Source organism: Myxine glutinosa, chromosome 6, assembly GCF_964187855.1.
Source record: "Myxine glutinosa chromosome 6, kmMyxGlut1.1, whole genome shotgun sequence".
Taxonomy (NCBI): Eukaryota; Metazoa; Chordata; class Myxini; order Myxiniformes; family Myxinidae; genus Myxine; species Myxine glutinosa.
In genome coordinates this window covers 4,624,269-4,637,909 of record NC_136266.1, presented here as the reverse complement: position 1 = coordinate 4,637,909, position 13,641 = coordinate 4,624,269, and the positions used below count along the sequence as shown (strand labels likewise).

The 13,641-nt window shown below is 43.8% G+C and overlaps 1 protein-coding gene across 4 annotated transcripts in view; it reads left to right on the top strand.

Moving 5' to 3' along the window:
* Nucleotides 1-13,641, top strand: part of LOC137429121 (mediator of RNA polymerase II transcription subunit 13-like) — a 302,240-nt gene that overhangs the window by 265,288 nt on the left and 23,311 nt on the right. For all 4 annotated transcript variants that reach the window (XM_078779570.1, XM_078779572.1, XM_078779571.1 and 1 more), the window contains 5 exons: nucleotides 776-1,002; nucleotides 5,810-5,952; nucleotides 6,108-6,269; nucleotides 11,347-11,523; nucleotides 11,624-11,766. In XM_078779570.1, coding sequence (XP_078635696.1) covers nucleotides 776-1,002; nucleotides 5,810-5,952; nucleotides 6,108-6,269; nucleotides 11,347-11,523; nucleotides 11,624-11,766 — 852 coding nt within the window. The remainder of the gene's footprint in view (nucleotides 1-775; nucleotides 1,003-5,809; nucleotides 5,953-6,107; nucleotides 6,270-11,346; nucleotides 11,524-11,623; nucleotides 11,767-13,641) is intronic.

Below are 13,641 nucleotides of genomic sequence, written 5' to 3'. Positions count from 1 at the left end.
TGAATATATAAAAGTTCCTGTATATATAAAAGTTACTGTACATATAAAAGTTGCTGTATATATAAAAGTTAAAACAGCAACGAACATTAAAATAGATGTTTACCAAACCTAGCAGGTAGAGTGAGGAAGACTGAGCAAACCTTCACAGTTACCAGGCAGAGAAAGTGCACAATTGATGAGGGACTATCTTCTCTTCCGGACTATTATCATCAATGCGTCACGTGATCATTGAAGAGTACTTTGATTTTCCGCTTCTCCAACCGTTTGATGTGAGCCGTCACACGGTTTTAGACCGGAAGCCATGTGTGTGTATATATATATATATATAAATAACGCTTCTTTTGGATGGAAACGCTTCTTTTGGATGGCTTTATTGGACTGCTGCCGTGCTCACCAATACAGGTGCACGACCTTCACTTTTCCTTTCAAAGTTCTCAAATTTTTCTTTCACCAATCACAATTGACTTCTTAATCGAGTGAAGTGTTTGAAAAGCTCCACTAGTTTTTCCGATATGGCCTTCAACATTGGATGTGCAGTTTGCATCATTATGGACTCTGATATAAAATTAAACCAGCACCTGTTTGGTGTTCCAGGTACCGTGTGTGAGACCTTTTCAGAAAACACCATTTTGGAGACTGTTTAATGGAAGGTGTACATAAATGCTTCAACATCTGGTTAACCTCTTCCTTTATTCGAACCCAGTCATATTGCAGCATTTTAACCTTTACCCTCTTCATTTTTTTTAAACATTCATCCACCTCCTTTCACATGTAGCGTCCAGAGAAAGCCCAGCTCTACTGTGCACCTTTTGCTCTGGCACCGATGATGGACAAGACCGTGGAACCCGGAGGTGACCAGTTCGGGGACCTTCAACAACGGCAGAACATAATGTTTGTGGGTTACTGCCCGTCACATGACCAGCGCTGGCTCCTCGCTGTCTGTACGGACTTGCAGGGAGAACTGCTGGAAACGCGTGTCATCAATGTACACGTCCCCAACAGGTGTGCACCCGTGATACCACACGCCGCTGTTTCTGCAAAAGAAAACCTGTCATTTTAAAAGATACACCAACTTTGCAAAACACTGCATTTGTGTGAATCCATAATAATAAAAGTGTGTGTGTGTGTGTGTGTGTGTGTGTGTGTGTGTGTGTGTGTGTGTGTGTGTGTGTGTGTGTGTGTGTGTGTGTGTGTGTGTGTGCGTCCGTGCGTCCTCCATAACTCCAAAACCATGAAAGCTAGCCGCCCAAAACTTGGCATGCATTCTAAGGGAACTCCAAGGGAGTGTATGAATGAAAACTGGGTTTTTGTATAAATTTAAACACCCCTTTCATTTCGGTCAGTGCACGTTCACCTCGCAGGGGTCTTAATCTGTCATGTTGTTTTGGCCTAATCAAAAATGCCCTGCCTTGAAACGGGTTGTAACGGTTTTTGTACGATAGAGCTTCATACCTATGAATCGCTGTATTGATCGCTCATCTTCATACCTACAAATCGCTGCATACATTGCGAATCATTTGCCTAGCCAGCCGTTCCTTATCAGCCGATGTTTGTAAGCCATGGCAATAGTCACAAGCAGTTTAATTGACTTTTTTGTCGTCTCTTGAAAATCAAATTTAAATTTACCTTCAAGACAATGTGAAGGTGTTAAAGTAAACAAAGTACAAATATACAGTGCATTCACAAAGTATTCAGACCCCTTCACTTTTTTCACATTTTGTTATGTTGCAGCCTTATGCTGAAATCGTTTAAATTCATTTTTTCCCTCATCAATCTACACTCAATACCCCATAATGACAAAGAGAAAACAGGATTTTAGAAAGTTTTGCAAATTTATTAAAAAGAAAAAACTTAAATATCACATTGACATAAGTATTCAGACCCTTTGCTATGACACTTGAAATTTAGCTCAGGTGCCTCCCATTTCTCTTGATCATCTTTGAGATGTTTCTGCGCCTTGACTGGAGTCCACCTGTGGTAAATTCAATTGATTGGACATGATTTGGAAGGGCACACACCTGTCTATATAAGGTCTCACAGCTGACAATGCATATCAGAGCAAAAACCAAGCCATGAGGTCGAAGGAACTGCGTGCAGAGCTCAGAGACAGGATTGTGTCGAGGCACAGATCTGGGGAAGCCTACAAAAAAAATTCTGCTGCGTTGAAGGTTCCCAAGAGCACAGTGGCCTCCATAATTCTTAAATGGAAGAAGTTTGGAACAACCAGGACTCTTCCTCGAGCTGGCCGCCCGGCCAAACTGAGCAATCGGGGGAGAAGGGTGTTGGTAAGAGAGGTGACCAAGAACCCGATGGTCACTCTGGCTGAGCTCCAGAGATCCTGTGTGGAGATGGAAGAAACTTCCAGAAGGACAACCATCACTGCAACACTCCACCGTTCTGGGCTTTATGGCAGAGTGGCCAGACGGAAGCCTCTCCTCAGTGAAAGACACATGAAACCCCCACATAAACTTGTTTCTCACAGTCTGAGAGTCCTTTAGGTGCTTTTTTGCAAACTCCAAGCGGGCTTTCGTCGGTTGCTCAGTTTGGCCAGACGGCCAGCTCTAGGAAGAGTCCTGGTTGTTCCAAACTTCCTCCATTTATGAATTACTAGGGCATGCCCGTACTATATCTATATCTAAAATTATATCCCCCCCCTCTATTTACATGAAATGGTTTGGTCCATGAAATGTTTTGGTCCATTCGCAACGCCAAAGCGAACGGCGAACGCTTTACATGAAATGGTTTGGTGCATGAAATGTTTTGGTCCATTCGCAACGCCAAAGCGAACGGCGAACGGCTTGCGAGTACAGTGACAATCCCCCCGGGGTTTTAATTAGTTTTAAAACATAGTTTAACGCCAACATAGCGCCAACATAGTTTGCCGACGGGAAATAAATGAATACGCTCTCAAATGTGCCATCCGAGGCAGAGTGTGTCCGCCACGTTCGGCACACGCGATAGCTCGCTGCTCTCTGATTGGTTGAATCGTTTTTTGGACATAGCTCGGTAAGTAATTGTCCGATTAATATGAAACCTTGAAAAGGCACATCCTCGGGTCCCCAGCAATATACCTGGCAAGTTTAAAGTATATCGGACCCGTGGTTGTCGAGAAACAGCGGTCACAGACAAACAAACGTACAAACGTACAAACAAACAAACACACAGAGATTACTGGAATTATAGATAGATGGAGGCCACTGTGCTCTTGGGAACCTTCAATGCAGCAGAGATTTTTTTGTGGGCTTCCCCATATCTGTGCCTCGACACAATCCTGTCTCTGAGCTCTGCAGGCAGTTCCTTCGACCTCATGGCTTGGTTTTTGCTCTGATATGCATTGTCAGCTGTGAGACCTTATATAGACAGGTGTGTGCCCTTCCAAATCATGTCCAATCAATTGAATTTACCACAGGTGGACTCCAGTCAAGGTGTAGAAACATGTAAAATATGATCAAGAGAAATGGGAGGCACCTGAGCTAAATTTCAAGTGTCACAGCAAAGGGTCTGAATACTTTAGTGTAGCAGCATAGCAAACCTGTTGTGCATTTTGTGATACAAGCACCAAATTTGGCACACTAGTAGACTATCATATTATGAAAAGATCTGGATATTGGGCCATCTCAGATTCAGAGATTTGATTTTTGCAAGATTTCGATTCGATTGGGATCGAAGAGAACACCTTCTTCGTCTTCTGTACAGTGAAGTTGCCAGCCCTGAATTCTCTGGCTACATCTGGGTGCTTCATTGGGAGTGCAACCGTGTCCCTCAGGTGAACAGGGACCCACCTGGCATAGTGTGTGTGGTCTAAGGCATGGAACCATGGGACCAGTTCCGTCAGGGCATCAAGGTACATCGTGAATGAAGCCTGCCGCAGAGAACGCACGTAGACCAGTACCAACATCTCTAGTTCCAGCACAGTTGCCCAGTACTGAAAGTTGGGAATGTCTTCTCCTCTCTGGTGACACCAGTCTTCGAACTCAGGCAGGTCTTCTGCATCATCAGCATATGTCATACAGTGGCGTTCATACGCACGGTGTTGCAGGATGTGCAGTGCCGCTGCAGTGATTTGATGAGCTCTTCTTGTGCGGGTGACGTGGGCAGCTCGTAGGAAGGAGTCGGCCGTCCCTGGCGTTGCAATCTCAGCTTGCAAAATCTGCAAATCTTGCAAAAATCAAATCTCTGAATCTGAGATGGCCCAATATCCAGATCTTTTCATAATATGATAGTCTACTAGTGTGCCAAATTTGGTGCTTTCCTCACAAAATGCACAATTCTTTTGAATATTTGGGCTAAGCCGCCCCACTACTTATGTAAATGTGATATTTCAGTTTTTTCTTTTTAATAAATTTGCAAAACTTTCTAAAATCATGTTTTCTCTTTGTCATTATGGGGTATTGAGTGTGGATTGATGAGGGAAAAAATGAATTTGAACGATTTCAGCATAAGGCTGCAACATAACAAAATGTGAAAAAAGTGAAGGGGTCTGAATACTTTCTGAATGCACTGTAAACATGTGTTTGTTGTTGCATTTAAATCTGCCAAAAGTTTAAAATGTATTCCTCGCCTCGGAGAGTTGCAGTTTCAGAGCGAGTACAAGGTGGCAGCCGCAATTTGAGTCGCGTCCCTCAAGGGAAGCTCATGTTATAATCTCTTTTAAAATGGAACGTGCTGTTTGAAAGCGACAGGTGGTATTGCTGTCTTGTTTGAACGTGCTGTTTTAACGTACCCAATTTCGTTCAATCCTGCACTAATGCCGGCTGACAGGACCATCCCCAAAGGTTCCCCTCAAGTACCCCTACCAAATGCAAGTCTAAACTCCCCCTTTACCCTCAATTCCCCCTACCAAACACAAATTATTCCCCTCAAGTTCCCCTAATTATTTTTGTTTCACCTTTTTGTGCGATCTGCTTTTATTTAGGATGTTATTTCATTTCATTCGGAGCTTGGAGCGATGTTATCTTCAATATTAAAGTGAACGTGACATTGTTTGTTTGTTTGTGATGCTACTTCTCTGAGCTCCCAAGGTTAATCACAACGAAACTTTATCTGGTGACATTTTTTACCACGATACACCTTACTAAGGGTTTAAACAGTCATTTCCTCACAATTCATAACTTATAAACATACGAACCACCACTTGTCGCAGGTAAGGGGTGGGAATCCAGGGGGGGTGGAGTTGGAGGAAGTGGAGGAAGGGGATGGGGTTGGAGGAGGGAGGGGAAGGGTTCGGGTGGGAGTCCGGATGGGGGGTAGGGAGATGGGGTGGGGATACGGAGGGAGCGTGGGGTCGGACGGGGGAGGAGTGAGTGGGAAGAGGGACCCGGCATTGTGGGTACCTATTCTCATATACAAAACCATAGGAACATTAAACTGCATGATCACCAGAGTGATTTTCATTTTGTATTCCATTCATTGTTGTGAATTTATTTATTTATTTTCTACAAAACTCGAGGCTTGTGTTCCAGCGGGATTCGTTAGATTTGCACCGACCGTTTCATGTCGTGACAAACTCTCACGGTTAATACAAGGTAAGGTATCGTGCAAGGTTAAAGGTGTCTGAATTGAACGAAATGGTTTAATTAAAGGTGGATTAAGAACGTATGATATATTTCCCAAATCGAAATACTCCGGTCATGCAGTCTATGTTCAGATGATTTGCTTATGGACCCATGAAAATGGTCGTTTCGGTTTTGCATTTAATAGCGCAGTTCTCCACTTGTGGCATCCCAGGGTGGTATAAGGATGTGCTGTTTCATTCGCGTCCTTCTTTGTTTTTTTTCTGTTACATTGGTTGGTGTTATGTGGTGTGCAGATCTCGGCGGGGGAGGGTACCGGCTCGCCGCCTCGGCCTCAACAAGCTCTGGGAGTGGTGCCTTGGCCTGATGCAGCTCACATCCATACCTTGGCGTGTGGTGATTGGTCGTTTGGGACGCATGGGCCATGGGGAGCTAAGGGGTGAGCATTACATTAACTCTACTCCGGCAGATTTCCTCTCCCCCATACCCGTTCCCCATCCCCTCACACTCTTCAACCTTCCAATTGTTTTTCTGTACCCTTTGAATTCCTCATGGGTTGCTTTGCTACTTGCTTTACCGTCTGTTTCTCGTCAGATTGGAGCATGTTGCTCGGCCGGCGATCCCTACAATCTTTGAGTTTGCGTCTGAAGGAAACTTGCCGTCAGTTGTGCGGGATATCTGCCGCGGACTCGCCCGTCATTCTCAGTGCCTGCCTCGTCGCCATCGAGCCTCAAGGTTCATTTTTTATCATGCCAGGTAGGTCTCTCCGACGTGTCGATGATTTAGTGCACCGAATATTTCAAATAACGTGTTAATGGCATCGCTCTGTTGCATCGCCTCTGTCCAAGTGTGCTTGCTGTACATGAGAAATGTCTTCCAAGTGAAAGATTTCCCTTTTTGCTTTAAAATCTCTTAATGTTGAGTTGAACATGGAGGTGCAAACAAATAGAGAATCCACTTGTGGTGAGATGACTACATATTAGAAAGGCATTTGGCATCACCTGATGAGTTCAACGTAGCAACAACGACTTTGCTGATACCACATAATAAATAAGGTTTCTGTTGGGAATTTTGTGGTTCTGGTCGTTAACCAAGGGCTTTAAAGTTTTTAATGAGTAAACCTTAGAGACTAAAACTTACTTTGTCTCTCGGAACGCATGCATGGCCCTGCTCGATGCATTTTATGCAACTTTTCAATTTATGAAAAAAAAAAAATCTCGTTCTTATTATCTTGATGTATTTATGTTGGTCGTCATTCTACCCTTCGTTTGTTCTTCTGGACATTTTAATTTTTGTCACATGTTTAATTGACTGTGGGAGCACACTCAATTCATGCGTTTGGGTTACTTTTGACCTCATTTACACATGCACTTTATACTGGTTAAAAACCAGCTTGACCTATGTTATTAATTTTACACAAGTCCAGAGCCAGCGATTTTCCATCTCAAAAAAAAAACCCCCTACATTCCGTCTCGAAAAATAAATTCCGTTTTGTGTTATCAATGACGCCGTGGAAACAGAGGCCTTCAATATCATTGGAATCTCCTGCGACAAAGCTGAGTAGATGGGCCTTATGACAACAGGTCGGTGATCTCTCTATCTTCTTCTGCCTCCTTTCTGGTCTTTTTATTTATTTATTTATTTTTGTATACAGAATCGAGGCTCGTGAAAGAGCTAACATTTATCACACAAGCAAATAAAACAAACAAACAAAGTATATAAAAAGGGGAGCGGTAGACAAGATGGAGAGAGAAGGGGAAGCACACAAACACAACATTTGAGAGCAGGGACATCGGGAGATGTGTGGGAGGGAGAGGGCTTGGGGGGAGGCGGCATGGGGAGGGGGTGGGGGGGTGGGAGAAGTATAAAACACAGAGACACCAAGGACTTCCAGGAAATAAGTTGGTATTTCAAAAAATGGATTTTGGGTGAAATTAGCGGGGGTAGAAAAGATCAAGGTTTTGGATGGTCTTGCACCCTCTTGCCTCTCTGTGCTCTGTCCCCTCCTTCCCCCTCCCCCGCCCTACTCTCCCCACTCCCAACCCCCAGGTATCTGCAGGTCACACGCATCCATCAGCAATCCCCTCTGTGTGAAACTCCCAAAATCCAGGACCACTGCTCACCTCCACTCATTGCTCCTCTTTTCCTGCCTGTGGAATTAACTTCCACACTCTTCAATCTCATTCTTCCCTCCTGGTCTTCAAGACAGCTGTTCATCACCACCTGAAATCATCACCGATCCAAAGCCATGATGTTTGCTACACCTGTTAAACCACCACCCCACCGCCAAATTATGCTTATGTATCCGTCTTGTCCACCCTTTGCATTCTCACCCAGCCCTCATCATTACCTGCATCTCTTGTTTATCCATCTCCATCTATTTTCTCCGTCGACCCTGCTGTTGACGTTTCACCCTTCTCCCGCTGTTCATTTTGTTATGTTGCATCATGATCCATTCTGTGATCTCCCTGTTCCACCAGCCTTGACTCTGTACAAAAAATATGGAAAAAGAACCTTTTATTTGTGCACTTGATTTGGTAGAAATCCAGTGTTCCTCGGGTTTCCAAACCTAATGGCACCCGTGGACGGTGTATTTTTCCATCGATTACATGAGATAAACAGCCACTGAGCTTGGAGGAAGTGTACCAGCGACGCTGGGTACCAGTGACGTCATAACAATGGCACCGCCTTTCTCACCGCACTCGGTGGGCCATTTCTTAATGAGGAATTTTCGTCCTCCCCACACCCATGGATGCCAACCAATGGGGATTGTCCATGCTCTTAACCTTTTAAATGGCAAACGTCAACCAAGAAGGTAGCACGTACATTTTTAAAAGTCTTTTGTATCTCAAAGTCTGAAACCATTTTACAAAGTATTTTTTATTACTTTTTAAAGTTTATTTATTTTGAAATACATGGTCTAGGCTAATGGAAGAACAGATCCATGACAAAAACACAAGAAAGGGAAAAGCAGGAGACAGGGGAAACACTAATAGCAGGGGAGAGGGAGAAGGTAGTTAGAGACGGACAAACAAGGCACGCAGGTAACACGGTCCCAGTTCATGCCGAGCTCATCTGGAATGTAATGTTCTATGATGATTTCTGCAATGGTTCCCAGGAACTTGATTTTCACAACTTCATAGTCGGTGGGAAGCTTCCAGGCTGCTTTAGTTGCCTTCCTCCACACGTAGTTAATCCTTAACAAGAACAAGTCTACCCAGGCATTGGTCTGCTCAAGGTGCCCCACTGAACTCCTTCAATTTTGCCTAGTTTTCACTCATGAGGATAGCCTATCCTGCTGCTATGACGTTCAGACAATTGACGATGCCCGCTGCAATTCGTATGCCACGGAAGTACTCTTGAACCATCACGTGTAAGTTTCTGTCAAGAAGAAAGGGCCTATGTCGCATTTTCTGCGGAAGCTTTTCCATCATGTCAACACCTTGGCTCTTTAGTTGGTGCTGGTACTTATTCTTGAAGTCCCGCAATGTGCTTTCATTGACATGTCTTCCAAGCTCAGTGGTCATCTGGCTTGCTGCCTACTGGGGTCCGATCTCAATGGCTACCTGGGCACTCTGTGCACGCTGCTCGTCGCTGTACTGTCCACAGCTGCCACACTTGCGTTTCCGGGACGCCATCTCCTCCATCGCCTTCTCCACTTCTGCATTCACTAAAGCTGTCAGCTCGGGGGTTATCCGTCTCCGTTGGATAGGGTAGTCCAGAACTACTGTCAGAGATGATGTGCTTTATGATGAACTACTAAATGTTGGCACCCTTGTACTTTTTTCAAATAATGCACCATTTCTTCCAGAAAATTGTTGAAATTCCCCCAAAAAATTGGTATCCACGTATGTATTTCTTTGGTTTGCAGTGGAACAAAACAAAATAAGTTGAAAGAATTACTAAACCTGAGCTTATTCCACACATAAATGCTAAAATGGCCCAGACAATATTATTGGCACCTTTTAGAAGTTGTTAGAAATGATTAGATTTCAAGCAGGTGATTTCAAGCAGGAGAAAAGAAAGAAAACCAGAGAATTGTCCGAGGAGGTCAGACACAATATTGTCGCCAAGCATGGACAATCTCAAGGCTACAAGTCCATCTCCAGAGGCGTTGATGTTCCTGTGTCCACCGTACGCAATGTTATCAGGAAGTTTAAGGCCGATGGCACTGTAGCCAACCTCCCTAGACTTGGCCGCAAGAGAAAACTAAACCGATTCAAGCTGACCTTCAGACACAAGGTACGACAGTTTCAACTCGAACCATCCGTCACCAACTCAATGAAAGGGGGTTCTAAGGTAGGAGACCCAGAAGGACCCCACTGCTAAGAAAGCACGACTGGAGTTTTCCAAGGCACACCTGAACAAGCCAAAATCCTTCTGGGAGAATGTCCTGTGGACAGATGAGACCAAATTAGAGCTTTTTGGTAAAGCACATCATCTCTATGTTTACGGAAAACAAAATGAAGCCTCCAAAGAAAAGACCACCTTCCCGAGAGTCAAACATGGAGGAGGTTCAGTGATGTTTTGGAGTTGCTCTGCTGATTCTGGCACTGAGTGCCTTGAATGTGTGCATGGCATCATGAAATCAGGAGATTACCAAAGCATTTTGGAGCGCAATGTTCAACCCAGTGTCAGAACGTTGGGTCTCTGTCGAAGGTCATGGGTGTTGCAGCAGGACAATGACCCCAAACACATTTCAAAAAGCACCCAGGAATGGTTCAACACAAAACGCTGGACTGTTCTGAAGTGACCAGCAATGGGTCCAGATCTAAATGTCATTGAACACCTGTGGGGAGATCTGAAAACAGCAGTTGGGAGAAGGCACCCTTCAAATCTGGGAGAACTGGAGCAGTTTGCATAACAAGAGTGGGACAAACTGCCAGTAGAGGTGTAGGAAGCTCATTCGTGGCTACAGGAAGCGCTTGACTGCAGTTATTTTGTCCAAAGGCCTCACTATACTGAGTGCTACCAAATATTAAGTCTAGGGTGTCAATAATTTTGTCATTGCCATTTCTTTTTATATTCTGATTTAAAAGGATATATTAAGTTCTGAATCAAAAACAAAGGTTCTGTAATTGTAGTGAAATTATACCAAAGTTGAACCCAGGAGTGATACTCGCTTAAGCCACTGAGGGGCGTCTATAAGACCTGGGACGTCCGCGACGCGGAGCCACGCCTGTGACATTTACTATGACATGTAGTCCTGTAGTCTTGAATGGTACGTACCCGCACCTATATGCTAGACTCGCTTGCTTTGACTATTATTATCGGTCCTTTCTGTATGATACCAAGATCCTGATATCTATTGCATGATTGTATTTTTACAGGATGATGCCAGAGATCTAATTGTGATTAAACAAACCTATGGGACAAAGTTGTGGACCTGATTGATTTCCACGACATTAATATTAACAGTGAAATAAAGAATTGTGGAGACCAAATACTTTTGTCAATTTCAACTTATTTTGGAGAAAATTGTGAGTTATTTGAAAAAAGTGCAAGGGTGCCAATGTTTTTGGCCACGACTGTATAAACTGTATATGATATACACAGACACATTATTGTGTGTGCACATGTGGGTTATGAAAATGTGTCATTTACTAAAATTCAAAGATTAATGCAATCCCTTTGGCTCAAACTGAATGATTATCTCTGTTTTAAGTAATTTTATGTAAACAAAGATGGGAATCTGCCTTTTTTGTGCATGCTGCAACACGCAAATTACAGGATAACACAAATGTTACTATCCTCCTGTGTCAAATTGTCTTTGTGAACCCACTGATTGCTCATTCACACATTAATGAGTAATGCTATCCCCCATGTGACACAGATTCGGTGTCTACTGGCTCGGTGTTTGGTCGAAGCACCACTCTGAATCTGCAGACATCTCAACTGAGTACGCCACAAGATGCCTCTTGCACTCACATTTTGGTCTTTCCGACCTCAGCTACCACACAGGTCACCACGGCCCCCTGCAACAATGAGGTCCTCGATGGTCTTACTCCTGGTATGACACAATGTACATCGATTACCACCGATAATGCAAACAGCATCAACCCGTCGTGTATGCCAAAACCTAAACGGTGTTTTGTGGCATCTGCTCTTAGACGGAATGGACATCTTTCTGGAGCTGGGTGTTGATCCAGATCTTGTGCTGCCCTCACTCGCTGGTTCTCCCGTTCCATCACCCGGCTCTCCAGCGGGGGGACAAGTCGACTCTCACTTCCCCTACTCCCATGGCACTGGAAAGGTATGTGTTGTGCCCATCGCTGGTGGCCGGATGTTGTCCTCCTTTTCTCATTCACAATGTAACAGTTAATTCTGCCATTGTGGGAGTTACTCAGCCAAGCAGGCTTTTTGTTTCTGCAATTATTAATGAAATATAAATCAATACCGTTTGCTCTGGCCTTATTGAAAATCATTCACAGTCCTGGCTAGCTCGCTGTTAGATGATAGAGTCCTTGTGATGGAAGGTTGAGCCATCCAAGTTCACTCTGTACTTTAGTGCTGAAATGTTTTTACAATGAAATCTCTAATAATTCAACTTCTCAGTGATGCATTCAGCAATTCCCATCGACGACTCAGGTTGTTTGGGCTGGTTATTTTGTTTGTTTTAAAGAAAATATGGCACTGTACTTCAATTTGAATACTAAAAAGTCATTTGATTATCAGAATTATCATCAATAGTCAACAAATACATGTGGGAAATTGTATTTAAAATGTAAACCCCTGCTTGTAGCATAACAGCCATTGAATAGTGCAGTTTTAAAAGTTTATTTTGAATAGCAATTCGAGGCATTTGTAGCTAATTATAAATAAGTGATAATCTGGCTCTTTGCTCTTGTATGAGGCTGTGAGGCATGTAAACATGTGCTCGACAATGCTTGGTTTTGTAATTTAATAATCCATTTGTATTTTCTTGGACTTGTAATCAATGTTAAGGCTCATGTAAGAGCTACAACACAACAGAACAGAAGATAAAGAACACAGGAAAAGTGGGGAAACACACCAACAGCAGGGTAGAGGGACACAACAAAGGAACACTTGGTGGAAGAATGGGAGAGGTGGAGAATGAGAGCGAGGGGAGGCTGAAGAGGACACAGGGGTAAGTAATGGGGTTACAAACTCAAACACAGCAAGACGAGGAAGGGAAAAATAGGAATTAAACAAATGGAGCAAAAACGAATGTTGAGTGGATGGAAAGGATAGGATGGGGGGGGGGGGGGGATTAGGGTAGAGGGGAGGGACATGGAATGTGCAGAGAGGGTGCAAGACCACAAATGAGGTGGAAAAGACAGAGGCCACTGACCTGTCTGCAATGTGAGAATAACAGGCCCAGAGATTTGGATTCATTGCAGGAGGGTCCAATCATGTTTAGGGCCTTGGTTTCCACAGCATCAAGAGGTGGAAGGTGTAAGGCTGGGGCTCCAGCCCAAAGGGGATAGCAGTACTCCATTGAATAAGAATGAACACCGACTACGTCGTCGTTGGAAGTTCGGATTTGTGAAGGCAACGCATGACACAATGGGGGACGCCCAGTTGGTGGCTGGCGTAGGAGGCCATTTTGATGTGCTTTCCCAAAGATAAATTGGGGCTGATGGTAAGTCACAAAAGTTTGAGGGACCTAACTACTTGAAAAGGTTTGTTACCCCTCGCACGCAAAGCGAAAAGCAAGGTTGAGCAATTGGTTCATGTCTGTCTTTTCAGTTTATGACAGTCAGTTTATGGTCGAGGAACAGGTTATTTAAATTGAAAGTCATATTTTGAACATGAATCGTAACGTGAATACCGTACTTTGGCTCTGAAAGGCAAGTCTTTCATCTTACCGTACTTTGGCTCTGAATTTGATGTGATCGCACATGCGCATAGAGGAGTAAGATAATGTTTTTCCTCTGTCTGCCTCCCTGGCAGTCAAGCAAAATTGAAAATCATTCCATACCGGAAACCTCCTGTTTTTAAGGACGTCATAATTGACAAAAACATCAGGCATGAATAATGCCTCCATCTCCTAAACTGCGACTCAACGTCGTCTTATTACAGTGTACAAGGTGATGTATGTATTAGGCTGCTTCAGTTGCGTTAAAAAACCGCTGGAAGGAAAACTATGAAGACTTGTACAATAAAC